At 45.1% G+C, this 27,594-nt stretch overlaps 2 protein-coding genes across 5 annotated transcripts in view; one reads left to right on the top strand and one right to left on the bottom strand.

The window, feature by feature from the left end:
• On the bottom strand, positions 1–26,529 carry NCDN (neurochondrin). Of its 2 annotated transcripts, none has more exons than XM_033954135.1 (7): positions 26,339–26,529; positions 20,580–20,719; positions 16,053–17,048; positions 14,088–14,329; positions 3,999–4,208; positions 2,970–3,112; positions 1–1,765 (listed from the first exon to the last, which is right to left on the bottom strand). In XM_033954135.1, the coding sequence occupies exons 2-7, from the start codon at positions 20,703–20,705 to the stop codon at positions 1,320–1,322; spliced, it is 2,163 nt and encodes a 720-aa protein (XP_033810026.1). In that variant the 5' UTR covers positions 20,706–20,719; positions 26,339–26,529; the 3' UTR covers positions 1–1,319. The 2 variants fall into 2 exon arrangements, with proteins under 2 accessions (XP_033810026.1, XP_033810025.1); XM_033954134.1 differs by lacking the exon at positions 26,339–26,529 and adding an exon at positions 26,016–26,263.
• The window catches only part of KIAA0319L (KIAA0319 like), a 93,364-nt gene continuing 92,125 nt past the window's right edge, over positions 26,356–27,594 (top strand). Inside the window, exon 1 of one of the 3 annotated variants that reach the window (XM_033954131.1) lies at positions 26,356–26,519. The gene's annotated coding sequence lies outside the window, so the exon portion shown is untranslated. The remainder of the gene's footprint in view (positions 26,520–27,594) is intronic. The other 2 variants (XM_033954132.1, XM_033954130.1) reach the window with 2 other exon arrangements.

A 27,594-nucleotide genomic window follows, 5' to 3' on the forward strand; every position in this document is an offset into this window, starting at 1 on the left:
TCACCTGCGTACGTTTCAGTTTAGCAGGAACTTGTCCAACTTTGTCTTGAAACCCTGGAGGGTGTTTTCCCCTATAACAGACTCCGGAAGAGGAAAGGAAAGAGTCAGACCCTCTGCGTCAGTATCCAATCAGCTTCACCTGATTCACCCAGAAATTGTAGAAAACTTGGCAAGTTCTCTCCACAGCCCTGATCTCCCAAGACTTGGATGTTGAAAGCAGCAGCAAAACCTGTTCCGGGACCTAAACGAACAACACAGACTATTCTTGTAATCAAGTGGGCGTTTATTAAACAAAATGACAGAAGAAGCACTGGAAAGAAAAGTCCTTTTATTCCTACATGTCAGAAAGGTGAGCGCTGTACCCCCACAGCTCAGAAAAAGAAACCTCCTGTCCCAGTAAGAAGATTGAGGGGGAGGCATTGGCAGAGCTATGTGGAAGGGTCTCTGTAATAGAAATAGGGGTGCAGCAGGATCAGAAATGAGGTGCACATGAGATTCTCAGTACTGGAATAAGATGCACTGGTAGAGCGTGGTAAGGGGAGCTGGCACCCGTCCTCCACTCTGCCCCCCCCCAGCTCCTTCCCGATCCCCCCTGCCATGCCCGTGTGCCCCTTCCCTTCATTTTCCCGGTGCGAGCAGTATCACGAACTTTCTGCCTGCATCGGTGTTGGCTGTCTCCGACGTCACTTCCGGATCCCGTACCTATGAAGTGACGTCAGAGGGAGAGTAGGCACGATGCGGGCAGCAAGTTTGTGATGTTGCCCACGCCACTGATGCGAGGGACTCAGTACTGGACTAGGAGAGGGTGGTGCAGGGCACAGCAGGGTGAGAGAATATCAGTCTGAAACAGCAATAGGTGCTGCAGAGCAGGAATGAGGTCTATTGGCAGAACTGGGGGGGGTGTCCATTCACTGTTGGAACTAAAAGGGATGGTACAGAGCAGGAATGAGGTGAGAACAAAGGCACTGCAGGCCAGGACTGACATACATTGGCAGATCTGTGGAGTTATTACCTGAACAAAACCTGATGACAGAATCTCTCACTTTTACTAAGAAAAACTGTAAAAGAATGAAAGTCACTTCTCTGTAGAAAGGCCTAACAAATGAGAGACTGTTCACCACCTAGCCTTCGTTTCTCTGAACAGATTGCTCAGGCTTAGCAGGTTCATTTGCAGATAAAAATAACTTCAGCACCAAGCAGGAGCATTTTTCCAGTAGAAGTGACCTGACTGCTGTCTTTCTTGCCCTAATGGACTTCACGTGGGTCCACGGTTAAAGAGCTGAAGTTAAACTAAACATCCTGATGTCAGAGGAGTTATGTCAACACGGCTTATCCTCAGACAGACACTGCTCCAGGGCTGCCATCCCATACAAGTTTGATTTTTCTGCCCCACCCTGGGACAGAATGAGCTCTTTGCACGCCGGGCTCTTCTCTGCTTGCTCCTTAAGGATGCCCTGGAATGCGCTGACCAGCTCAAGATCAACCGAAGCTGGAGAAACAGACCCGAGGAGCTCCAAGATGTCCTGTATCCAGCGGCTCTCTAAGACTTCTTGAGGCAGCCAGGTCAGAAGAGGCACACAGCTTGCAAATGCCTGCATGCCCAGAAACCACAGTTCAGAAATATCACCCCAGGCAGCTTTGTAGGAGCCAGAAACAGCAATGGTGAGCTTCTCTGAACCACGGTTCATTTCACTGACATGGGCCTGACGCAGAAAGAGGATGGCAGCCCTAAAAAACGCCTTCACCACAGCAGCATCGCCAAGATCTAAGAAAGAATATAGCCAAAAACAGCAAAAAAGAAAAGTTAATATTGTTGGTGTGGAGAGCGCACTCTAAACAGAAAGGATACTTTGGGACCTGTTTACGACGCTGTTCAACATGGGAACAGACTGGTAATGAGAACACATTTAATGCTGGAATTAATGTAACACACAAGGGAGTGTGAAATGGATGGGGGGACTTTCCTTACTGGTAACACAGAGGTGGTCATAAATCTTCTCCACACTAGCTGAATGACATCCCCAACAGTTACGGCACCTTATTTTTGGCAATTGCCATACACCAGCTGTAAAGCCTTACCACAATGCAGGAAGCAGAAGCCTTAGATGCTAAGTGTGCTCAGGAAATCAGCTGTTGGAAAAGCCTCTGACACAGTTTGAAAAAGCTATCTCCTTAATGCAATAACAGTCCAGGTTTCCAGTAGACCGGAAAAATGCAGAAGCATCAGCTAATCAGAATGCAGGGTGAGCTGATGCGCCATCTCTTATCCTATGTGTAGAGTACTTCTGGACAGAGGCAGGGCAATGTATTGTTCCGAGGAGGAAGTAAGATCTCCTGGGAGCTGTATCTTCTGGTACCTGGAGCTCTGATGGAAGCTGAGCTTTTAGCGCAAACGTTTCGGCACCGGGACACACTAAACCCGGTGGCACGGCCGGAAGGCACCCGGAAGTGCACGGACGTTGAAGCGATGATGTCATGCATTCACGGAGGCCCTCCAGCTGGACCCTGCACCTGTCCCTTTGCCAGTGAGGGAGAGGAGGAGAGTTGTCAGCACCGACTGACGGCCCACAAGACGAGCCTCTCGTCGTGAGCAGTCAGCCGGCGCATCTCCTCCTTGCACACTTGGAATCTGTCTCTGTACACCGTTTTAGCAGGAAACAAGAGACCTGGTCAAAGATCCAGCCACTAGAGCAGGGGTGGACAACCAGAGTCCTCGAAGGCCATAACCCAGGCAAGTTTTCGAGATTTCACAAGCGGAAGCAGCGGGTGAAAATCAATCTCGTGTATAGTCACTGTGGAAATCTTGAAATCCTGCCTGGGTTGTGGTCCTCAAGGACCATAGCTGCCCAATCTGGCACGTCAAGATCTATTGCTTAAAAAGAAAAGCCAGTGAGAGAAAGCCGTTGGCTTCAGAACAATATGGATGAGGATTTGGATTTAAAAACCGCATCAGGACAGCTAAGGTATACCTTGAGAGTTGGAAAGCAGCCTGGCCATCATTAAGCCCAGTGTGGCTACGTTTGCTGTTAGGACAAGATGCTCCTTCTTCTGAAGCAGCGTTGGAAGGGATGTCAGCAGCAGGGTCATCAGAGAAGAGAAGCAAAGCTCCTGCCTAGAGGTAGAGACATCAATCAGGCAAGATCCAACATGAATTGCTTGTACAGCTGTTTATGCAGTCCTGGGAAGATCACACCCCACAGCTTGTGGAAATCCACTTCATGAGGAGAGCGTGGCGTAGTGGTTAGAGCTACAGCCTCAGCACCCTGAGGTTGAGGATTTAAACCCACGCTGCTCCTTGTGAGCCTGGGCAAGTCACTTAATCCCCCCATTGCCCCAGGTACATGGGACAGACAGGGAAAAATGCTTGAAGTACATGTATGTAAACCGCTTTGAGTGTGGGGGTCTACAAGTCCCAATCCCTTTCCCTGATGTCATAATGCCTCATTCCACCAATAAGAGCCAACCTCATCAGTGATGTCACAATGGCTTGATTGTCCTAGACTTGGCTCATTTTCACTACATTTTGATTTCTAGAGTGGTGCAGTGGTTAAAGCTACAGCCTTGGCACCCTGAAGTTGAGGGTTCAAACCCACGCTGCTCCTTGTGATTTAATCCCCCCCCCCATTGCTCCAGGTACATTAGATAGATTGTGAGCCCACCGGGACAGACGGGGAAAGTGCTTGAAGTAGCTTTCTCAATCCCCTAAATAGTGAATGGGGTCAGATAGACCATCCAGTAGCTACAGTTCCCAACGGATGGGTACCAGCTGTAAAGTCACTATCATCTCGCAGCCCACTCAGAAGCAGCAGACATCAAAGCTTGCTGGGAGACTGGATTTAGGACAATTCAGAGTGGGAGGCTGGGACCACAGAAAAAGGGTATCCGTTCTGTGGGAGGCTGGGACCACAGAAAAAGGGTATTAGTAGGTTAGGCATTTTAGACACCTCTTCCCTGGACCTTTCAAGGTCCCTTCCAGCCCTAATCTATAATTTGCTCACCTGATTAGGTCTGGTGCTGTCACGACCAGGTTCAGAAAAATTCCACAGGCAGTCTGCAGGCTGACCTCCTCACTGCTCTGCTCATCCAAAGCAAACATGTCCCACAGATGCTGGAAGTACTCAAAGAGCAGGGCGGGGGCACCTTCTGCAATCAGGATCCTCCGCGGCCTCTCCTCGGCTGTCAAATGGCACAGAGCAGGTAGTAAAAATCTGTCAGAAAAAGATGTGGTTATCTGACCAATTTCCAATATATGGCACTCTACAATTCTGCCTTCCTCCCCTTAATTAAATCTCTTAAATGCCATGTTTCCATAGTCACATAATGGGAGAAAGGCTACAGGCATCGACAGCATACACAAATTTTAAATAAATTCATCTAGCAGAGCCCCAAAATCTCCCTCTATAATTACCATGAGAGAGGTTAATGTAAGAATATAAGAATTGCCGCTGCTGGGTCAGACCAGTGGTTTTAAGAGATTTGAACAAATTCCTGGAGGAAAAGTCCCTGGTCTGCTGTTGAGACAGACATGAGGGAAGCCATTCCTTGCCCTGGATTGGTGGCATGGAATGCTGCTACTATTTGGTTTTTTGCCAGGTACTTGGACTTGGATTGGCCTCCATGAAGATGGGATACTGGGCTAGATGAAACACTGGTTTGACCCAGTAAGGTTAGTCTTATGTTCTTAAGTTTTTTGAGTCTGTGTTCCTGATTTGAACTGTATTGAGAGTGTTTTGATGAAGGGAGCTACTGTGAGTAGGTGTATCCTGCCTTTGTTACCTGTATACTGGGGTTAAGAAGAATTAAGAGTTAGATATGGAAGAATTAGATGGTGTTATGTCTAATGGGAGGCTGCTTGATTTTTCACGACTGCAACAGTCATTTGGTATTTTAAAATCTCAAAATTATAGGTGGTTGCAGTTGAAGCAGGCCATTCAGAGTGGGTTCCCTAAATGGAAAAACTTAAAATCTTATTATAGCTTGCAGATCTTATGCTTCCAGACAGATTTATTAGGACATCAGGCCGCCCGGTGGTATAAATTAATTTTTGAATAAGAAACCAAAAAATAGTCTTAGAGACATTTGGAGCATCGAGATAAAACAGTATATTTCTGCATCTCGATGGCCACAAATTTGGACTTGGAGGTTGAAATGTACAGCGTCAGCATCTATGAGACAAACTTGGTTTTTCTTGTTGCATAGGATTTTTTGGACCCCAGTTCGTTTGCAAAAGTTAGACAGTTCTAAATCTAATAGATGCTGGCACTGTCAAATTGATATAGGGACTTTGGATCATTTGTTGTATTATTGCCCATTGATACTTAATTTTTGGAAGTCGATATGGGGACAAATTAATGTTGTACTTGGGTCATCAATACCACTAAATTATGAAGCTATAATTTGTGGTACTTTATTACATGTTAAACCTTCTTTGGATCGTTATAAAAGCTGATTTTTATTATAATGACGAGAGTAGCCATTCAAATGATAACACGCAATTGGAAATGTTATGATCGACTTAATTATACTTTCTGGTGGGCAAACTTGTATTCTAGTTATAAATACGAAAGAATGAACGCTGAAATTTTAGGTTATAGTAAAGTATTTAACATGGTGTGGAGCCCATTGGCATCATTTATTGAGTCACAATAGATGTCATGTACCTTTTCTTTTTATCTGACCTCCTTACACATCCAGGGTGGAAGGGAGGATGGTGGGAAATGTATTATTGTTTGTTATTCCTATTTTATTTATTGTATATCTACTTTTATTAGTTAAGGGTGGGAGGGCGGCCGAAAAGAAGGGGCAAGAGTGTTGGTGGTGCCTCCCAGCGCTCAGGACCCACGGTTCCTACAATTGAAGACATCTTCAGACGCCTTCAAAACGAGCAAGTCGGTTCGGGGAATCGCCCGATGGAAGTGTCGGCAGAGAGGAGTGCTTCGACGACATCCCATGGGCTAGACGTGACTCTGAGCCCCGACGTTAGGACGCCTCCCCTCCAGCCATTGCCGCTGGGAGCTAGCTCACCGCGAGAGGAGAGCACATCAGACGAGAGTGTGTTCTCCCCTCGAGAGGCCAGCACGTCGGAGGGCTTGCAGCAGGAGACAACTCAGAGGGACTTGCTCCCTTTGGAGAAACCAGCGACTGGGACAACTCGTGCTATGGAGGAACAGGGCACTGAAGAGGTAGACCAGACATCTGAACTATCTTTGCCTACACTAACAATTCCTTTTGTTCCAGTTAAACCCCCAGAAGTCACTTTAGACTCGCTCTGGGAGTTAGTTGTGGCTTTGGGTAATTCTCTGACTCCTCAAATTAAAAACTTAGATAAAGAACTTAAAGACCAGAAAGAAGTTATTAAGAATTTGAAAGAAGACATAGAAATATTGAAATCTGATACCCAAGAAGATAAGAAGGACATAAAAATGATAAAAAGTAATCATGACTTATTGGTAAAAGATAACTTGATAATGAGGAGAAAATTGGAAGCACTTGAAAACAATTCCCGGATTAATAATTTGCGTTTAATTAATTTTCCAAAGGTCTCTTCAATTTCCCCAAGAGACATGATAAAGCGTTACTTTCTGGAAATATTAAAAATTCCTGAGAATTCATTACCTCCATTGATAAGAGTATATTATTTACCTATAAAGACTCAGGATGCTCAGAAGAAAGACGTAATTGGAAAATTCCAGGAAAGTTCTATGGATGTATCTGCTTTATTAGAGCAGTCGGACAGAGAAGTGGCTATTCCAGCCACTCTCCTACTGACTGTAGTTCTGGCTCCAGATAAAGACTGGATCCTTAAACTTTTCTTTAAAAATAGAACCACAGACTTCCTGGGTTTTCATATTCAAATTTTTCCGGATGTCTCTAAGGAGACTCAAAAGAGAAGAAGGGAATTTCTAATGTTGAAACCTGGTGTGACCCAGATTGGGGGTTTATTTTTCCTTAGATATCCTTGTAAATGTGTAGTAAGGTATCATACTTTGAAATATGTGTTCTTTGAACCAGTTCATTTGACAGCCTTCCTCTCCACGAAGCGCCTTGGGAATGAAGGAAAATCAGCGTCCAAGGAATAATTAGCTCCTTTTCAGTATCAGATAATGTGATTTCCTTTAGTTGTTATTTTGTATCTTTAAATCACTCCGTTTCTTAAGTCTTGGATCCTAATTTTGAGGACTAGTGTGCGATTAAGTTGAGAGTTATTTCTTCTTTTTTGGATAGAAAGTATTTTTAATGTTGTGTTTAATATTATGTTTTCTTAATTGCACTTTCTGTACAAGATGATATGCTTGTTAAATAATGCAAAAATTTCTAAAATAAATAATTAAAAAAAAAAAAAAAGGGTGGGAGGGCGGGAGAAAAGGTAAAATTATGTTCTTACCTGTTAATTTTCTTTCCTTTAGTAGCAGCAGATGAATCCAGAGACAAGTGGGAATAGCTCACATCGACCAGCAGGTGGAGATAGAGAAACTGATTAACCGTTGGCTTTATAGCCTGGTATTCCTCCTGTCCATTCAGTTATGCTCCTTGCCCAAGCATCCCGAGATAGGATAATGAGCATCAAAAAAACTTCTTTCCAGTAGCGAATGTTTAAACCAGAAACTCACGAATCCAACCACCGACAAGAACCGAACTGAAAATGCCACATAAGACACAAACAGATAGCCACAGAAGGGGTGGGGCTCTGGATTCATCTGCTGCTACTAAAGGAAAGAAAATTAACAGGTAAGAACATAATTTTACCTTCCTTAGCATAGCAGCAGATGAATCCAGAGACAAGTGGGATGTAGCAAAGCAAACCTTAATCCGGGTGGGAAGCAAACGCCGCCTCCGCAACCACCGAAGCCCAAAATGCCACTATTGCAGGCGCCCCCACATCCAAGCAGCAATGCGTAGAGAAAGCACGTTCGGTAGACCAAATAGTCGTGAGACAAATCTCCCCCAAGATAAAAACCTCCGGGCCGAGCTGAAGAGGTAGACCTTGCTCCAGCGGAATGGTCATGCAGATCTTTCGCCAACCGCTTCCCTGCCAGCCAGCAGGCATAAAGAATGTCCTTCTGTACCCATAGCGTGATGGAGGCTGCGGATGTCGCCATACATTGAAGGCGTCCCTGGAATACTACAAAAAAGGAGAAATAGATAACTAAAAGTTATCAGAAACCGAGCCCGCGGAGAAAGCTACTTACTGATCAAAAAATGCAGTGAAGAATAACACTGCTCCCCAGGTTACCTCCTAGGTAGCGGGAAGGAAAACTAAGTGTGACAGAAAGAAAGGATGACTCCCCTACAGAAGGAATAGTGGTACCATCCGAACTGACACCCTATATAACGGAAATCAGAAATAGGAATCCCCGCTGAAAACAGCCTGCACCCAAAAAGAAAACTGCAGAACTGAAACCATGGCTACGAGAAGCAACATGAGCAACGGCACAGCCCCTCGGCGAGCCAAAAGACCAGGATGAAATGAAGCTGACCTTACGCGATGAGCAAAATACCGAGCCCACGTAACAAGCCCACGTAACAAGCCAAGCCTGGCCCTAGAAGTAAAAGGAAATTACACGCTAAGCGCTCGGCCATACACTCGTGCCCAAAAAGGAATTCTGGCGTGGTGCAGACGCTAAGAAGTACCCCAGAAAGGAAAAACATCCAAACGGAAGCAGAAGCCACAGGAGAAGACTTCCTTAACACCTGGACTAAAGAAGAAACAATCTGCTTTTCACCACTTTTACACGTCAGTCACGACCTCTCCAAAAAGCAAGGTCGTACAACTAAGGAGGTACATAAAAAATTCCAGGAGATCGGACCCTAGGCGAGCCAAGCCCGAGATACCAGGAACTTCGTCATCCGGCTGGCGAGAAACCCATCAACACCGTAAGGAAGGACGGCGCCGCCAAGCCAGAGCTTCCGCAAATACAGTGCTCGGAAAGTGAGCTCGAGATGGCAGAACCAAGCTGACATCAGCCAGCGGAAAACACTGAAAAAGAGAATGCAGAGGCGAAAAGTCTCCACACAGCAACCCCCTCTAACGCACACTTCCTAGGCCCGCTGAGAAAGCTAGGAAGTCTAGAATTGAGAGACGAGCCATGAGGATAGGCTCAGGAGATCTCATGTTTATAAAAAGAGTTAGAACGCCCGAGCCACAATTCTCAATATCCAGACTGCAGAAAATGAAACAGACGAGAAATGTGCCATGCTGAGAGTCCGTGAAGATCAAGTCTGTCTAAACTCATATCCTGATCCATAAAAGGATTTACCAACAGAAGATGAAGATGAGCGTACACCCAGTGAAGCAGAATAACTTCACCTTCCAACCGAAAACAACACCTACTGCCCAAGCTGTAGAGAAACACTCCCATCCTCATACTGACCAAAAGGAACCTCAGTGGCATTCCAGAAGAATAATTAGCAGCTCCAGACAGGCAGCCTGACCATGCTCAAGAGCAGAAGAATGACCAAGGACAGAGGTGCCCCTGAAGACCAGACACCAGGATCTGAGGAAGGAAGCCAGCGAGCCCCCCCCCCAAACCGACCGCCTAGAAAGGTCAGTGGACATGAACAAGTCCAGTAAAGACCGAGTCATGTCTCGAAAAGAGAAATCACACTGAGCCATCAAATCACTCAGAGCGGTGCAGGAGGATCATACTAATAAATGTAGTCCTGAGATACTGGGAACCACTGACACTAAAATGACAGCTGAAGCAGCCGAAGGGAAAGCGAGCCGAAGCTCCTAGTGAGTCAGTAATATGGATATATCTCCTGGCAGCGCAACAACTGTCTAACGTTCACAGATTCTAAAATGCCTGTGAATTTCAGGGTATGCGCCCAATCCAAAAGCGCCACTCCAAGGGAGGCAGGCCAACCTAGTGCCGAGTCCAAGTCCAAAGAGACTATGAAGATCCCCTTCCAGGATGCGAGCAGAAATGTGTGACCCCGAGAACTAGGCCGCAGAATGGGATGCAGCCTGCTAATCTCTTGGCCTTATGTGTGGCAAAGGCTCTTCTTTATATAATTGGTATGCATCAAATGGTTTTGTTGCTCAGAGGCACTCTTCCAATAATACTAGATAGGCTTTTCACATGTTATATCTAACAAAGGACTTACATGACCCGTCCTTCTCTGTGTCCTTAGATGCAGAGAAGGCTCTTGATCGGTTAGAATGGGCCTGCCCAATGCCCCAGTCTTGGCCCCCCATACATTCAGTGGTACCCCAAGAACTACAAGCACCGTCCTGAAGACCACAAACCCGTGCAAGGAAAACAGCAAACAGAGAGACTCCAAGAATTAACTGGAACCTGAGGAGAATGCAAAAGGGACCAACCTCACCTCTCCCTGATCCGATAGCATAGTGACTACTCCCTCAAATGAAAGCTGTATGAGGCCATGGGAGAAGTCAAGACCCCTTCAGAATGAAGCGCAAGAGGCCAGTAAACAGCAGTACGATCACTGCAGGAACAGGAAGAAGAAATTAAATTCTCTTAGAAAAAAATTCAAGGTTCGTAAAGTAACCCCTGAAAACAGGATTAACTCTATGCAACGGGAGCGACAAGCCGGATGCCCATAGAGGGAATACGCAAGAGATGCAATTAAGATGCTGCATCTACCGCCCTCAGAACAACCATAGCAATTTAACAGGAATTAGACAAATGCGTTGTGACCTGCCCATATGACCGAATCCTGTCCGTGAGACAGCTGAAAGAGCTGCCAGCGGGCGTGTAGTTCAAAGTGGCCCAGGGAAGGCCAACGATGGGACACCCTGGACGTAGTCCTAGGAACGCTCTACAGAAAAAGAGAAGTATGCTCGAAGGAAATCGGAAATAGCGTCCCCAGACACAGTCAGGGCAGTATCAATGTAAAAAATTGCCAAATTACACAGTGTCACCCATGGGAGACTTCGAGAGATAGTCAAAGCGAAAAATCTGGACACTCTCCTGCGCCTGAACCCAACACAGTGTGACACGGCTTCATCCAACTCAGTACGGAGGGCAGCCGAAATCGGGAGAAGTATAGAGTCAAACCGCAAGCAAATGGGGCTGCAGAGAGTCCCCTAGGGTATAACGCAAGCGCGGCAAAACCTCGTAAGGTGTTGAACATATTCCAATTCCATATAAATGGATTTAACAGCTTTTTCTGGTTAATTAACAAGTCCCGATGCACCCGAAGCTGCAATGGGAACTGAACTCATACCCTCAGGGTGACGAGGCAGCTGCTCTAACCAGAAAAGCCACAACTCAGATTTAAAGCAGTGTCATAGCACGCTTGGTATTAGTAGCTCTCATATGGTGGTGAACAGACTATGGCTGTGCTAGAGTTGTTTTTTTTTTTTTTTTTTAAGGGGATAGGATTTGATAACCATCTTTCTGTGGTTGCAATTACAGCAGTTTACATATTATATACAGTTATGTATTTTGTACCTGGGGCAATGGAGAGTAAAGTGACTTGCCCAGAGTCAAAGGAAGCTGCAGCTAGCATTGAACTTGGCTCCTATGGCTCTCAGGTTGCTGTACTAACCATTAGGCTATGAGCCTGTTCTACAAATCAGAGCCCCCACACTGGGCCCCCCCAAAAAAACATGCAGGCCGGTAAAACCGCCCGCAACTACCGCCGCAGCGTAGCGACGGTTGAGCCCAACTCAGCCGGCTCCCAGAGAACTACTGAACGCCGCGGCGCCCTCCCCCCCCCAGTGCAGGAGCGTCAGTCTTTGCTCAGAAAAGACCACGGCTCTCAGTCGAAGAAGCAAACACCGCCGCGGCAAGCGGAAAACTGAAGCCACAATGTGACTTGCTCCGCCGGCCAGACAACAACGTTCGCCCGTTTTGCCGGCCTCTTGCGACTGGGAGGGAAACCCCGAGAGCCAAGGAAGGCGAAGAGAGAAACCACAAAAAAAACCGCCGAAACAGACCACGAGAACGCCTCAGCGCGTCTGCCAGCATCGGAGCACCCATGTGATCCAACAGTCCATGGAAAAGGCCCGGGCTCTCACCCCTTTAGAACCCTGACCACAGCCGCGGCCCCTGCCGATCGACGGGCAGCCTCAGCAAACCATGGTGTATATGCGAGGGCACTCCCCCCCCGCCCACACAGGAAACCACCATGCGTCTCCTGTGCGCGGGAAGGCAGCAGCTACTCCAACTGAGCCCAACGCAGGGGTTCAGTGCACTCAAACATAGGCAAAAACCAAGAGATGAGCCGCACCAACGAACCACTCACCAAAGCTCAGCGGCTGTAAATAAAGGAGACAACCAACAACCAGAAATTATACCCTGCCATTGCCATACTCACAACCCAGCAGACAAGGTTGCCAGACCTCGGCAGGAACAGCTTGAGCACCCCTGAGAGTACTGAAGCATGGAAAGCCACCGCAGTCTCTTTTCTTGTGGGTTTTTTTGTTGTTTTTTTTTTTTTTAAGGAAAGAAGAAAAACGAGAGACCCAGATAGACCCTCTATCAGAGGAGGGAGGGTGAGGCAGGGACAAGGGAGGGCCCAAGTGTAACCTCTAAAGCCGGCACCGTACAGCCGGACACCCCTGTCTCACTGAAGAGAAAAAATCTCAACAGGAGAAATAGAATCAATTGTGAGTTCACTGAAGAGAAACCTCAACAGGAGAATTCGAAATTCCAGCCACAGCCAGAATCCAGGAGCTATTGGAATAGCTCCAACCCCTGCTGGGAGATAGAGCAAACTGAATGGACAGGAGGAATACCAGGCTATAAAGCCAACGGTTAATCAGTTTCTCTATCTCCACCTGCTGGTCGATGTGAGCTATTCCCACTTGTCTCTGGATTCATCTGCTGCTATGCTAAGGAATGAGTGTTTTTTGAATTATTTGCATATTTAAAGTGCGTTTCTTGATTTGTTTATATTAAAATTCATTGTATTGCACTATTTATATTTTAAAATTAATAAAGATTTACAAAAAAAGAAGAATTAGATATGTAAAAGTCTGGTATCCCAGAGCTGGGCGTATATTGGAGAGAGAGAGAAGGGCTCAGCAGGAACTGCCATGGGAGCTGACACTCTGCATGGCTGGCTTGGCTGATAGGAGAGGGTAATTCTCCTAGACTGCAGGCATCTTGAAAAGGGGGCCAAGAATCAAAAGCACTCCAGCATTTCAAGTACCAGCTGCTGGATTTCTGGATAGGTGCGACGTCAGCATGGTGGAGGTCAAGTCTGAGTGTAAAGAACCAAACCCAGGTGCATCACTGGTGCCCCAGAACTATTTTTAAAGCCTATTTTACACAGGGTATTGAGAAAGGATGTGAGCGCTCAATTCCCCCTGATTATTACAAAAGCCTCTGCCAGGATTCCAGCATAGTAGAATCGTAAATTACAGCAGACAAAGACCTAACAGACAGTTCATCTAGTCTGCCCAGCAAATCCGCAGGTAGTTGCTAGCACATCCAGTAGGAGCAGCAATTTAAAAAAATGTATTTACAAAAGAGAGAGAGTATCCCAAGCTCTTCAATGAAAATTTCCTGTAGCCAGGAACCTCATGGGTCCTGGCCTCAGGCCTGCTGTCTCTTAAAACCCTATGACTAATGACACCCTCCAAGTTCAAAATGGTGCCTCTGACCCTCCTATGACATATTGCACTCCAAGTCTACTCACAGAGTAATCCACACACTTTTGAGGGACCTCAGACTGCAGGACTACAAATGTATCTTAAAATTCTCAATGACCAGGCTGACTCTGTCACTTTGGCGGCTAAGTGTTGCGTTTTACCACGAGGAATGTCCCTGCACCAGGTCAGCTGAGCTGGGATGCTGTCAAGGCAGTAACATCCCACTCCCCTCCCCAAGGTACAGGAATAGTCGTAACCATGATTGACATCTAGTGACTGGATTTGGGTTCCATGATTGCAGAGTTCCTGAAAAAGCCCTAGTGTATGGCTCCCGGCTCAGAACTGCTATCACAAAGACCAGATTTAGCATGCTCAAGAAATACTGAACAGGGGAAAAACGCTTACTGCGCCAGATATGACTGAAGTAGAACCAAAAAATGGACAGGAGAAAAAAAATACAACACTCATTAGATTCAAGAACTGTCACGCTAGCTTGATCTGCTTTTAAGAAACTTAATTTGGGTACCTGAGAGCATCTCCAGGCCAAAGTGAGCCCCAGGTGCTGCTGCAGAGCGCAAGCTTTGCCACCTGGCGAGGGAGATCCCGGCAAGCGGCCCCCAACTTGAAACGGGTCCGTGCATACTGGATGAGAAACGGGAGGAGTTCGCAGACTTCCTGCTTGAGTGCTGAAGTTTCCTCGGCCAGCCAAGCGCTGAGGAGTCGCACTGAAGCAAAAGTAAAGGGGTCCTCCATCCTCTGCCACCCCACCTAAAGAAGCGGGGAAAAAAGAACAGAATGAGAGCGGACAAGGATTCTTGACAGGCTACTGAGGCATTGATAAAGCTGCAACTGAGATCCCCACAGAAACGAGGGGGTTGATTCTCATCAGGCCGCCTAATTGTTTTAATTGGTGATAAACAACATTGTAATTGTCTGTGCTGTTTAAAACCAATTAAAAAGTGATTTTTAAAAAAAACAACTACCTCCTAGTGGTCTCTCCGACTGGCGGCTAGTGGTGCATAGTGATGCAGAAGCCCGAAAGGGGGTCTGGTTAGGGGCGGTGCCGGACTTCAGCGTCATTATGCGCCGCTGGCCGCAATTCTGATGCGATCCTAGGCACCAAAAATGTAGGCCTGTGAAACCCTGGTCTACATTTCTGGCGCCTAGGATCTTGTTGATCCGCGATTCTGGAAGCGGTGCCTGTCAGTGATTGAAAGGCGGCAGGCACCCCTTCCAGAATCAGCCCCTGAATGCTGGCTGGCTCATTCACCCGAGTTAACGGTGAAATATGGCCAACTAAATAGGCCCCTTCCTTTTAAAAACTAATAGGACGCCTAAGGGAGTTAAGCCCTTGACTTAAGAATTGCCATACTGCCATATTGGGACAGACTGAAGGTCCATCAAGCCCAGGATCCTGTTTCCAACAGTAGCCAACCCAGGTCCCAAATACCTGGCAGAAAGCCAAAGAGTAGCAACATTCCAGAGCTGAGATTATGATGTCATAATGCCTCATTCCGCCAATGCCTAAGAGCCAACCTCAGCAGTGATGTCACAATGGCTTGATTGTTCTTTACTTGGCTCAAATAAGAATATAAGAACGTAAGAATTGCTAACCTGGGACAGACGAAGGTTCCCTCAAGCCCAGTGTCCTGTTTCCAACAGTGGCCAACCCAGGTCCCAAGTCCCCAGCTAGATCCCAAGTAGCAAAACAGATTTTATGCTGCTTCTCCTAAGAATAAGCAGTGGATTTCCCCAATCCATCTCAATAATGAACATAAGAACATAAGCAGTGCCTCTGCCGGGTCAGACCAGAGGTCCATCCCGCCCAGCAGTCCGCCCCCGCGGCGGCCCAACAGGTCATGACCTGCCTTAATCACCAGAAGGGGCCCTCTTGCCCCCTAGGTTTCTCATCGAAGTCCTATCTTCCCATCAATGTCCTAACCCTCCGGCCTTGCACCTGCACGACCTGGTGAGCTGTCTATACTTATGCAACACCCCAGCACCTCCCTCAGTACCCCACGATCCCCTTTTCCCTCAGGAATCTGTCCAATCCCTGTTTGAATCCCTATGGACTTCTCTTTTAGGAAATTATCCAAACCTTTTTTAAATCCCGCTGAGCTGATTATTTATTTATTCAATTTTCTATACTGTTCTCCAAGGGAGCTCAGAACGGTTTACATGAATTTACCCAAATAAACATCCCCCTGACACTCTTCAGGATTCAAGCGATCTAATCTAATCTAATCTAATCTAAATCTTGGGTTTATATACCGCATCATCTCCAACAGGTGGAGCTCGACACGGTTTACATGGTTAGGAAGCAGCGGAACTCCAGTGGGTTTATAAAAGTAAGTAAGAGAGAGGTTAGGTGTGATAATAATAGGGAGGGGACGGGTTACGTTTTGGAGAAGAGCCAAGTCTAGAATGGTGTATGCATAAATGGAGGTCATTAAGCTGCAGTACCTCAGTGCCTGCCTCTTGCTCCCTTTACCTGGTTCAGATAGTACATAATGGCCCCACAGGCCTCTTGCAGGATGGCTATCAGCTGCAGTTTCTGGGCTTCCATTAACAAGGTCTCTTCCCTGGTGCACTCTTGGAGCCCAAGCTCCATGGCAGCATAGCATGCAGTGATCAGTTCCTGCCTGGAATCCGCATAGCTTGGGTCAGGTTCTTCCAGAGACAGCCGTACCTCCACACAGGTCAGATTTACCAGCAGCGCCAGAAATTTGCTGCCCTTCACCCTGCTCTCTGCCAGGATCCAATCAGCATTGTAGTCATTGGCAAGACAGCCAGCAAGCTGAAAGGCAGGGTTTCGCTGAGATTCGCTCAGTTTGCTGCTTAAAATGCTTGCCAGTCCTTGGTAAATGCTCTTCAGACACTCCACACCCCAGGATTCCATCAGAAGAGGTGAAGGAGGCAGAAAGCGAGGCAAGATCTCACATAGTTTAAATTTACTCGCATCTTCTGCCTTTTGGAAGTCCTTGCTGAGTCTGCTCAGTACCTTCACTAAATCAGATTTGCACTTCTTCCAGCATTTATCTCCAGCTGTGGTTAACAATCTTGCAAGAAGGTCCATGGCTTGATGCCAGCCATAGCTATGGTGCAGGTAGACCTTGCTCAAGCATGGTAATGTTCCGTTACGCACCAACTGCGTGGGACCTTTTGATGTAGCCAGAACACCATTCAGACACTGGTAAGCATCATCAATCATGGACGAAAGCGGCAGGTTATTAACCTCACAATCAGAAACAATGGTTTCATTAAGTATTTGAATTTTATTAAAGACTTGAGGGTGACCCGCTAAGTCAGGATCTGTGCAAAAACAAGCCAGCAAAGTCAAACCAAGGGCACGATAGATGTGCTCTGAGCAACCAGCTGGGGTCTCTTGAGAAACAAGGAGACGGTTAGGAAACGTGAAGCCAACTGCATTGAAAATCCTACGTCGAGTTTTAGCATCAACATCACTGGCTCGAACTGCCTTCGTTACCTGTAAAGGAAGATGCTGGCATGAAAAACCTGCTAAAAAACAGAACAGCTCATCAAAATATTCCATTCACACAAGCAACAAAGTTCAAAGCTTGAAGAAAAGCTTTCGTTGGCTGCAATTGAAGCAGGCCATTCAGGCAGGATTCCCTGAATGGAAAACTCTTAATACTCAGTACAGTATGGAATTTTTATGTTTTCAGGCGGACTTTCTGGGTCACCAGGCCGCGCAGTGGTATAAAACTATTAGTGATTTGGTTAAAAAAAAGCCTAAAAATGGTCTTAGGGATATTTGGAGCATTGAGATTAAGCATCAGATTTCAGCATCTCAATGGCCACAAATTTGGTCTTGGAGAATGAGATGTACAATGTCAGCGTCTATGAGGCAAACTTGTTTTTTTCTGTTACATAGAGCTTTTTGGACCCCAGTTAGATTACAAAAATTAAATAGTTCCTTGTCTAATAGATGCTGGCATTGTAATCTGGATGTAGGGACTTTGGATCATCTTTTGTATTACTGTCCCCATATCTTAGCCTTTTGGAATTCAATCTGGGATCAAATAAATTGTTTATTGGAAAACCATGTAGCGTTATCTTATGATACTGTGATATTTGGAATGTCTATGAGAAAAGAGTCAGATATCATCGTGTAACAATAAACTTTTATTGATCATGACAGGAGTTGCCATCCAACATATTACTAATAACTGGAAAGACCACAATAGGCTTAATTTTAATTTCTGGTGGAATTCGTTATGTCACCTGTATAGAATGGAAAGATCACTGGCGGTACAGAATGGAAAGTATAAAAATTTTATAAAAATATGGGAGCCATTAACATCTTTTTGTCATGATTAAATGCCATTTTTCTATTAATTATACACCACTTAATGTTGGGTGGGGGAGGGTTTTAATTGGAGGGTTTATGATCTTATAATGAATAATGGGCTTAGAGGGAGGGTGGGGGGAGGGTTGCATTTATATTTATAAGATACACTGATAAGATGTTCAAGTGGTCTAATTAAGTGTTTATTATAAATTTTGTACACTTGATGAAAGTTTAAAAATGAATAAAGAATTTAAAAAAAAAGAAGAAAAGCGGAACTTCTGAAATGCTGCTAAATTATTGCAGTTCCACGCTGGATAGCATTCATTTATCAAATGGATCATATATGACACAAGAGGGCACCCGCTCAAACTCAGGGGCGGAAAATTTCATGGCGACACCAGAAAGTATTTCTTCACAGAGAGAGTGGTTGATCATTTGAACAAGCTTCCAGTGCAGGTGATCGAGGCAGACAGCGTGCCAGACTTTAAGAATAAATGGGATACCCATGTGGGATCCCTACGAGGGTCAAGATAAGGAAATTGGGTCATTAGGGCATAGACAGGGGGTGGGTAAGCAGAGTGGGCAGACTTGATGGGCTGTAGCCCTTTTCTGCCATCATCTTCTATGTTTCTATGACCTCTAACACAGGTGTTTATGCTGAAACACGGCCCATGTCGGGTTTCACAATAAAGATCTGCTTGCTAACCTCATCTTGAAGGCTTTGGTTTTCTTTTGCGACTTTGTGCTTTGGATTCCCTCTCCTGTGTTGACTAAATTAAGATACTATAACATATCTGAGGTTCACCCCGAATGAACTCACCTGCAATAAGACCACAAAAGAACTGCTATACGGGGTCAGACCAAAAGTCCATCTTGCCCAGCATCTTGTTTTCAAGAGTAGTCAAGCCAGAAATAGCAAGATTTCATGAGGTGGTAGCTTTCCTCGACCCTCCTCTAACAACAGTTTATGGATTTAACCCCTAGGAAATCTGTCCAAAACTTTTTATTAAAAAACCTGCTATGTTAACTGCTTTTACTACATCCTCCAGAAACAAATTCCAGAATTATGAGTTGAGCGAAAAATATTTTCTCCAAATTGTTTTAAATGGACTACCTAAGGCTGGATTCTCAAAGCTTACCGGTAAAATCCGAAGGATCACTGTAGTGGCCATAAATCTAATGATTCAGAAAAGACGAGGGATGCTCAAAGAACCTCGCATGCAAATGAGGTTCGCGAAGGGTCATCTAATTTCCATGAGATCAGTCGCTGGTGATAGCGATCGGCACATACACAGAAAAGTCCACAGAAAGAGGTGTAAATGTGCCAGGAAGAGCGACTAAAATGGTTAAGGGGCTGGAGGCGTTGCCGTACAGTGAGAGATTAGAGAAACTAGGCCTCTTCTCCCTTGAAAAGAGGAGACTGAGAGGGGACATGATCGAAACATTCAAGATAATAAAGGGAATAGACTTAGTAGATAAAGACAGGTTGTTCACCCTCTCCAAGGTAGAACGAAAGGGCACTCTCTAAAGTTAAAAGGGGATAGATTCCGTACAAACGTAAGGAAATTCTTCTTCAGCTGGAGAGTGGTGGAAAACTGGAATGCTCTTCTGGAGGCTGTTATAGGGGAAAACACCCTCCACGGATTTAAGACAAAGTTAGAGAAGTTCCTGCTGAACCAGAACGTAGGCAGGTGCGGCTAGTCTCAGTTAGGGCACTGATCTTTGACCTAAAGGCCGCCGCAGGAGCGGACTGCTGAGCACGATGGACCACTGGTCTGACCCAGCAGCGGCAATTCTTATGTTCTTACATATCATAGGTGTGCCTTATTATAGTGCAATATGGGCACATGTCATAGGCGTGCAGAGGGGAAGGAAACGGGTTGGAAGGGTCAATCGTCAGCTTTCAGCAAGTGCATGCATAAGATGCACCTTCAATACACACACCCGAGACACACTTTTTACAGCACTGATACCCCTGGACCAGTCGGTAATTTTGGGTCATTATACTCAGAGCTTCATTTGGAGAACACCCGGCAATGACAGAGAATCGCTTGGAGTACTCGTTTTAATATTAATGACCTCATTGTACTACATTTGCATGGCAGAGTCGGAGGCTGCTAAGAAGCTCGGAAAAGACCAAGGTGAGCCATTCTGAGAATTGGGAGGTAAAATACTGGCACGCTAAACCGGTTACCATCGTTAAAGGCATGGTGAGTTTTGAGAATCCAGTCTTAGTAACTTCATGCCGAGCCACAGTATCCATTTTTAGGTTGGCAGCTAAAGTGTACGCAAGTGCAATATTCAACCCCCGACCACAGAAGCTGAACTATTTAAAGGCAGGATGGCCCAATTTAAGTGGTTATCCTATGCGGTTGAAGACTGAATATCGGCACTTAACTTTGTAAGGGCTAACTCCGCCCCAGAACGCCCAAAAGGTTAGCTGGTTTTGGTGCAGGCACTAACCACAAATATTCAGCGGCATTAACCCAGTTAAATGCCACTGAATATCAGCAGTGGCAGGAGCTTTTTGGGGGCCAGAATTACATCACTGAGGCTACGACATGTGAACTTAAAACCCTGGCTTCTTATTTTGGGTAGAGCTGGTTAAAATCTAAACACGACTGCACACATTGGGTTAATCTCCATATGCAGAGGCTGTTTTCTAGCCCTGAGACGCATCGCTGAAAGATGATGTGGGATTCTTACCAGCAAAAGGGCAGCAAACTGTTCACTGTCATTTTTGGCATCACGCAGAACCTCAAGGCATCGCTCCAGTGTCAGGCTCCTGGCGCTCTCCTGGGCATCGGGTGCAGGTTCAGCACTGGACGCCATAATATGCACGCAACCTAAATGAAAGAAAAATGCCATTTTCACTCAGAAGTTACTAAAGGGATAGAATCTGTACCTTCAGGGACGTCGTAATCCATTTACAATCAAACCAAGAGCAACCTCTCCTTTTCATGCGAGTTTTTTAAAATTTATTCTTCCCTTGATCTCTGCAAAAATAAGCTGCCTCCACCTTCCCCCAGCACTATTCAATCCCCCTCCCCCATATGAGACAGCCTTCAGACAACAGACCCTTGGTCCCTTAACGAAGATGAGCACCCTCCCCTAGACTCCCCCACTTCAGTCATCTTCCCCTCTCATGAAGTTCTGATCTCAACGTTATATGCCGCTTAGAGTCCTCATATCCTTCCTCTTTTCAGAGATCCGGATGCTCCAGAAGGATAAGCCCTCATTTTGAAAGAGCACATTAAGTGCTCTTTAAGCTTGCACATCACATTGCTGTAGAAGAAAGGACAGCAGTGTTAGTACTAAGAAAATATTCTGTTCTATGGTTATCTATAAATGTTTAGGTGGTTTCCAAAAATCGGGTGAACAAAATGTCCATTTTCAAACCCACAAGACATCTATCTTTTCTTTTTCAAAACTGGCCCACCTAGACATCTATTTTTTTTCCATTATTAAAAAAAAAAAAAAAAAACCCCGTCCAAATTAAAAACATACAAAACAATCCATCTGCATGCCAGCATTTTTAATGAACTGGCCACACATGTCAGAGCAGGATGGCACCCTAGGGGGGCACTGCTGTGTACTTCACATTAAAGGTGCCAGGTACACAATACATCTCACCATAACACTCGTACATTATATAGTGATCCCTCCCAAACTCCCCCTAAACCTGCACCTGTCTACCACCCCAATGGCCCTTCTGCCTGCAGGTGTCACCTATATGGCAGAACAGTGGGCTTTGGTGGGCTTACACTTTCCACCACAAATGTACTTGTCAGGTTGACACTGCATTGTATTGTCCTTTTTTCTCACTATCCTACTGCAAATTGTATTTCTCCACCCCCCTCCCCTTTTCCTCATGTATCTAGGTATTTTGTCATTGTTCATGTCTTAGTCATGTCACCCTGATGATTTTATATTCTTCTTTTGTACACCGCTTAGACAATTTATTAAATGTTATATTAAATGTTTAATAAGCTTCAGTTATTTTCTCTATCTGTCTCTGCAGGCTGATAATCTAACTTAGGTACCTGGGGTAATGGAGGGATTAAGTGACTTGCCCAGAGTCACAAGGATCAGGCTGGGATTGAACTCACACCCTCAGGATGCTGAGGCAGCAGCTCTATCCCCTAGGCCACGCCTTCCCTCCCGTGATACTATGATATCCTGATCCTGTGAAGAGAGCTCATGTTTATTTTTCCCTTGAGGGAGATTTGTAATGGTTCTGATAAAGTACAAAAAGCAGAGATCCAAATTCTGCAATAATATATGACTGTCCCCCCTGTCTAGTGTGTCTTTCAACTGAAAAAAAAAAAAGACTTAGAGTTGCTTCCTGAGAGCCTCAACAACACTTCAAGATATACAGAGCTTTCCAGTTTTATACCCCAATGCACTGCTAGAAATTCTCACTGATTGGGATGGCGAATCTCACTCTTCAGGATGGGCAATCATTTGCATCTTTCTTGTTGTTGCTGCTCATCTGCTGCATCTACTATGTCCTCCTCTCTCTAAAGCATGGGTCTTTAAAGTCCCTCCTTGAGGGCCGCAATCCAGTCGGATTTTCAGGATTTCCCTAATGAATATGCACTGAAAGCAGTGCATGCACAATAGATCTCATGCATATTCATTTGGGAAATCCTGAAAACCCGACTGGATTGCGGCCCTCAAGGAGGGACTTTGAAGACCACTGCTCTAAAGGCTAAGGCTCTTTACATCTGCATTGTGATGTCATAGAGCATTATTGTTATGAAAACAAAGAAACATGATGGCAGATAAAGGCCAAATGGCCCATCCGCAGAATCCACTAGCTCCTCCTCTCCCTATTGGCTAAGGCTCTTAACATTTGCATCTCCTCTTCCTATAGGCTAAGGCTCTTTACACCTGCATTGTGAGGTCATAGAGCTTTATGGTTATAGAAACATAATGGCAGATAAAGGCCAATTGGCCCATCCGCAGCATCCACTATCTCCTCCTCTTCCTATTGGCTAAGGCTCTTAACATTTGCATCTCCTCTTCCTATAGGCTAAGGCTCTTTACACCTGCATTGTGAGGTCATAGAACTTTATGGTTATAGAAACATGATGGCAGATAAAGGCCAAATGGCCCATCCTCAGTATTCACTATCTCCTCCTCTCCATATTGGCTAAGGCTCTTAACATTTGCATCTCCTCTTCCTATAGGCTAAGGCTCTTTACACCTGCATTGTGAGGTCATAGAACTTTATGGTTATAGAAACATGATGGGGTGTCCAAAATGCTAAACAGAGACAAGATGGCGTCAGGAGCAGGACGCTGAGAGAAGCACTCTCGTCTTGAAAGGAAAAATTTCTTTATTCTACTTTTAAAAACGACAATTTCATGCCTAAAAGAAGAGGGAAACTGAGGGGTATCCCTCCACCTACCCCGGGCTTCTCGACGCCGAGGCAGATTGTGATAACAGCATTCACAGTCCCCTCTTCCATGTCGGGCGTTTCCGCTGCTGTGGAACCGGGAATCCATAGCTTGGACGGCGAGATGTCGCTCTCGTTGAGCCCGCGAGGACCGCATACCCCTCCCAATCCCGGAGAATCTTCGCTGCAGCGGAGCTGGCGGGAGGGCTCCCCCGGAGTGTGGGGTGAGGCTTGCTCTCTCTCCGAAGTTGACCCGGAAGTGGAACATGCAGCAGACACGCTGACCTCGACGTTGGAGAGGCAGCGTTCTGGGGGAGAGGAGCCGACGGTGACCGGCGGTGGGGAGGTGGCAGGAGCCCAGACTTCCTTTTTTTTTTTTTTTTGTTCAATAAATTTTATTCAGTATTTTAAAAAATACAAGGAGCAATTCAAATACATAAAAGTAGTATAACATTTTGCATTAATATACAGTTAATTATAAAGGCCCATATTATTAAGAAAAGCTCAGAGTTGTTTTTGGATTTGTTTGTGGTGATGTATGACAATAGAAAGTGAAATAGGACAAAGTAAAAATTGAAAGAGAGAGGAAAAAAGAAGAGAGAAAGAAAAAAAAATATATATATATATAATTTTTAAAGAGAGGAGAAGACAGGAGTGTCTACATAGTAGAATGTACATATGAATCTAAAAATGACCAGGGTGATTTTTTGTTTTTCCAATTCATGGATTTATGGAGTGAAATTTTATTTTCATATGCATATGATTCAAATCTGTGGTACATACATAGAGAGTTCCACCAAAAAGTATAATCTAATAACGAAGATGATTTCCAATTTTTCAGAATATGCATGAGAGCAGTCACAAACATGGTATCAATAAGTTTAGGAGGACAATTTGATTGCGCGAAACAGGGGTGTTGAGATCGAAGGATTATAATGTCCATAGAAATCTCTTCTGAGCAGTTGGTGATAGATTGTATGGTATTCCAGATTTTGGACCAAAAATAACGGACCAGAGTACATTGGAAGAACATATGATCAAGAGTTCCTTCCTCTTTCAAACAGTTCCAGCAGATAGAATCTTGTTTTAATTTGGCTTTCCACATACGAAATGGGGTCCATATTGCATTCCACATTACAAAGAGCATTGACTGTGAAACTCTAGAAGATAAAAGTGGGCGATTTGTTGAAGACCAAAAGAGTTCCCAGTCAATGTCAGAAAGTGGAATGGTTATTATATTATCCCAGTGTTTCATAGCATGATATGAGAAAGTGAAGGATTGGTCTCTTAGAATATTATAAAAAAAAGATATAGCTTTCCCTTTTGATAGAGACCGTAAAGACCAATGGTAAATAGTATTTTTAGAAGATATGAAGTCATATTGTATCTGTACTTCCATCGCTGGAGCAGGAGCCGTGCTTGGGTCGGCTGGTGTCCCCCTCCTTGGACCGTTGGTAAAACCACAGGCTGTTACTCTGGACTCCATTTGGACTGCAATTGAGAATCTTCACCTGGTATGTTCTAACTTTGTTACTATGACCCAGAATTCTACCTCCAGGATAAGCTCCTTAGAGACTATTACTCAGCAACACCAAGTGGAATTAAAAAACTTAGATAAAGCAACAACAGAGACTAAGAATCTAATTACCAAACAAACAACAGAAAAAATGATGATTTTGAGGAAGATTGAAAACCTGGAAAATCAGCAGAAAAATTTAAATTTGAGGATTCTTAATTTTCCAGTTGCCAAGTTTATGTCTCCTAAAGAACTTTTTAAGAACTTTATGTTGAATGTCTTAAATGTACCTGAAGTAAGTCTTCCCCCGATACAAAGAATTTACTATATAAAACAAGTGCAGAAAGAAAAAGCTACAGCAGATGAAAATGTTCAATTAGATGTTTCTGATATTCTGCAATCTTCTGACATTGAAATTCAGGGAAGAGCAACTTTATTGGTCTCGTTGGTATTTCTTCAAGAAAAAGAGATGTTGCTGAAATTATATTTCAATTTAAAGCAGATTTCCTATTTGGGGGAAAGGGTATATATATTTCCTGATGTTTCAAGGTGGACGCAGTCCAGAAGGAAAGAATTTCTGTTACATAGATCAAAGGTGATTGCTTTGGGGGCAAGTTTTCAGTTGCGATTTCCTTGTAAATGTTTTATTTCCTATCAAGGAAGTAAATATATATTTTTCGAACCTTCCCAATTAGGTTTTTTTCCTTGAAGGTAAAGGAATCTCTACACAGTCCGAATGATACAGGTTAATAATGCGGTTAAGGTTATTTTGGATAGGTAAGATCTGACTGCTCTATTTCTTAAAGTTTTTAGTTTCCTTTGTATATTCCCCTTTCCCGAGGGGTTTTACTTTCATCTTGTCTCTTCTCCTTAAGTTGTGGACTGTATTATATGATTTATATGGATGTTTAAATTTCAATTCTTGGTATGTAATATGACTAAGAGAATAATATATTTCTGTATTTCTTTAAACATCTTGTATAGGATGCATTAAAATGATAAAAAAATAAAAATAAAAAGAAACATGATGGCAGATAAAGGCCAAATGGCCCATCCTCAGCATCCACTATCTCCTCCTCTCCATATTGGCTAAGGCTCTTAACATTTGCATTTCCTCTTCCTATAGGCTATGGCTCTTTACACCTGCATTGTGATTTCATAGAGCTTTATGGTTATAGAAACATAATGGCAGATAAAGGCCAAGCGGCCCATCCACTGTACTCACTATCTGGTCCTCTCCAAACAGATCCCACCTAAGGGCCAGTTTTCGCTCCAAGGTTCCCTATTTCCTGAAGCTTTTGGACGCCCTGGGACACTTTTCCCATCCTCACTGTGTCTGAGCTGGGGGCAGCGTCCACGTTCCCAGCGCAAACTGACAGGACCTTGGCTCGCGACCACGGCATTTGGCACCCGGAAGAGGCTGCCGTCGCGCAGGCGCCGACGCTTGCACTTCCGGTTCGCAGCTCTCACTCTCCCCCCCCCCCCCCGGAGCCTGAGCGGGCCCCTCTCGCCGGTACCCCCTTTGGCTTTTTTTTTTTTTTTTACTACCTTTACACCTAGAAGCGCTCGACCTGCGTGTCCTCTTCGGGACGGAAGGTGCTCGGGTTTCGCTTCCGGAGGCGTGGATAGTGCTTCCGGGGAAGGAGGAGGAGGCTGAGGGGACCGGTCTCGGGAGCTGGGTTGACGTCGCAGCTGTCTCGGGCCGAATGAGGGAGCCACGTCCGGGCAGGTGAGAGAGGAGGAGGAATGGGGGGAGCTAAAGAAAACAGAAGTCGACCCCCCCCTTTAAAGAAGCGCGGGAAAAGAGCCGTTTCCGCCCTCCTGGTGTCGGTTTCTATCCCGTTGTCTCCCAAGAGCTCAGAACGGGCTCCAGCTTGAACGTACACAATATCCAGCTTTTATCCCAACTGGACACGTCCTAGGGCTCTGGGCTAGAGAGTTGGAGCTCCAGCCTCAGCACCCTGAGGTTGTGGGTTCAAATCCCGCACTGCTCCTTGTCACCCTGGGCAAGTCACTTAATCCCCCCCATTGCCCCAGGTACATTAGATAGACAGGGAAAAGTGCTTGAGTACCTGCTATGTAAACTGCTTAGGTAACTCTGACAGGCGGAATATAAATACTGTAACTCAAAAGTAAATACTAATATACATAATGCCTCATTCCAGCAATAAGAGCCAACTTCATCAGTGATGTCACAATGGCTTCATTGTTCTATACTTGGCTCACTGTTACTACATTTTGATTTCTAGTGTTGTACAGTGGTTAAAGCTACAGCCTCAGCACCCTGAGGTTGTGGGTTCAAATCCCGCGCTGCTCCTTGTGACCCTGGGCTTCATCCCCTCATTGCCCCAGGTACATTAGATAGATTGTGACAGGAAAAAAAATGCTTGAGTACCTGAATAAATTCATGTAAAACCGTTCTCAGCTCCCCAGGGAGAATGGGATAGAAAATTGAATATATAAATAGTGTGAAGAGTTTCAGTCTCTGGTAACCAGATTTGAGATTGTGACATCATAATGCCTCATTCCACCAATAAGAGCCAACCTCATCAGTGATGTCACAATGGCTTCATTGCCCTAGACTTGGCTCACTGTTACTACATTTTGATTTCTAGTGTTGTACCGTGGTTAAAGCTACAGCCTCAGCATGCTGAGGTTGTGGGTTCAAATCCCGCACTGCTCCTTGTGACCCTGGGCAAGTCGCTTCATCCCCCCATTGCCCCAGATACATTAGATAGATTGTGAGCCTGCTGGGACAGACAGAATTATACTTGAGTACCTGAATAAATTAATGTAAACCATTC

The sequence above is a fragment of the Geotrypetes seraphini genome, chromosome 8 (genome assembly GCF_902459505.1).
Source record: "Geotrypetes seraphini chromosome 8, aGeoSer1.1, whole genome shotgun sequence".
Classification (NCBI taxonomy): Eukaryota; Metazoa; Chordata; class Amphibia; order Gymnophiona; family Dermophiidae; genus Geotrypetes; species Geotrypetes seraphini.

Excerpts from the sequence above, each read along its gene's own strand:
- NCDN (XM_033954135.1), bottom strand. The coding sequence starts at position 20,705 with ATGGCGTCCAGTGCTGAACCTGCACCCGATGCCCAGGAGAGCGCCAGG. Across the intron at positions 17,049-20,579 it reads AGTTTGCTGCCCTTTTGCTG|GTAACGAAGGCAGTTCGAGC; the intron begins GTAAGAATCCCA and ends CTTCCTTTACAG. Across the intron at positions 3,113-3,998 it reads ACAGCACCAGACCTAATCAG|GCAGGAGCTTTGCTTCTCTT; the intron begins GTGAGCAAATTA and ends CTCTACCTCTAG.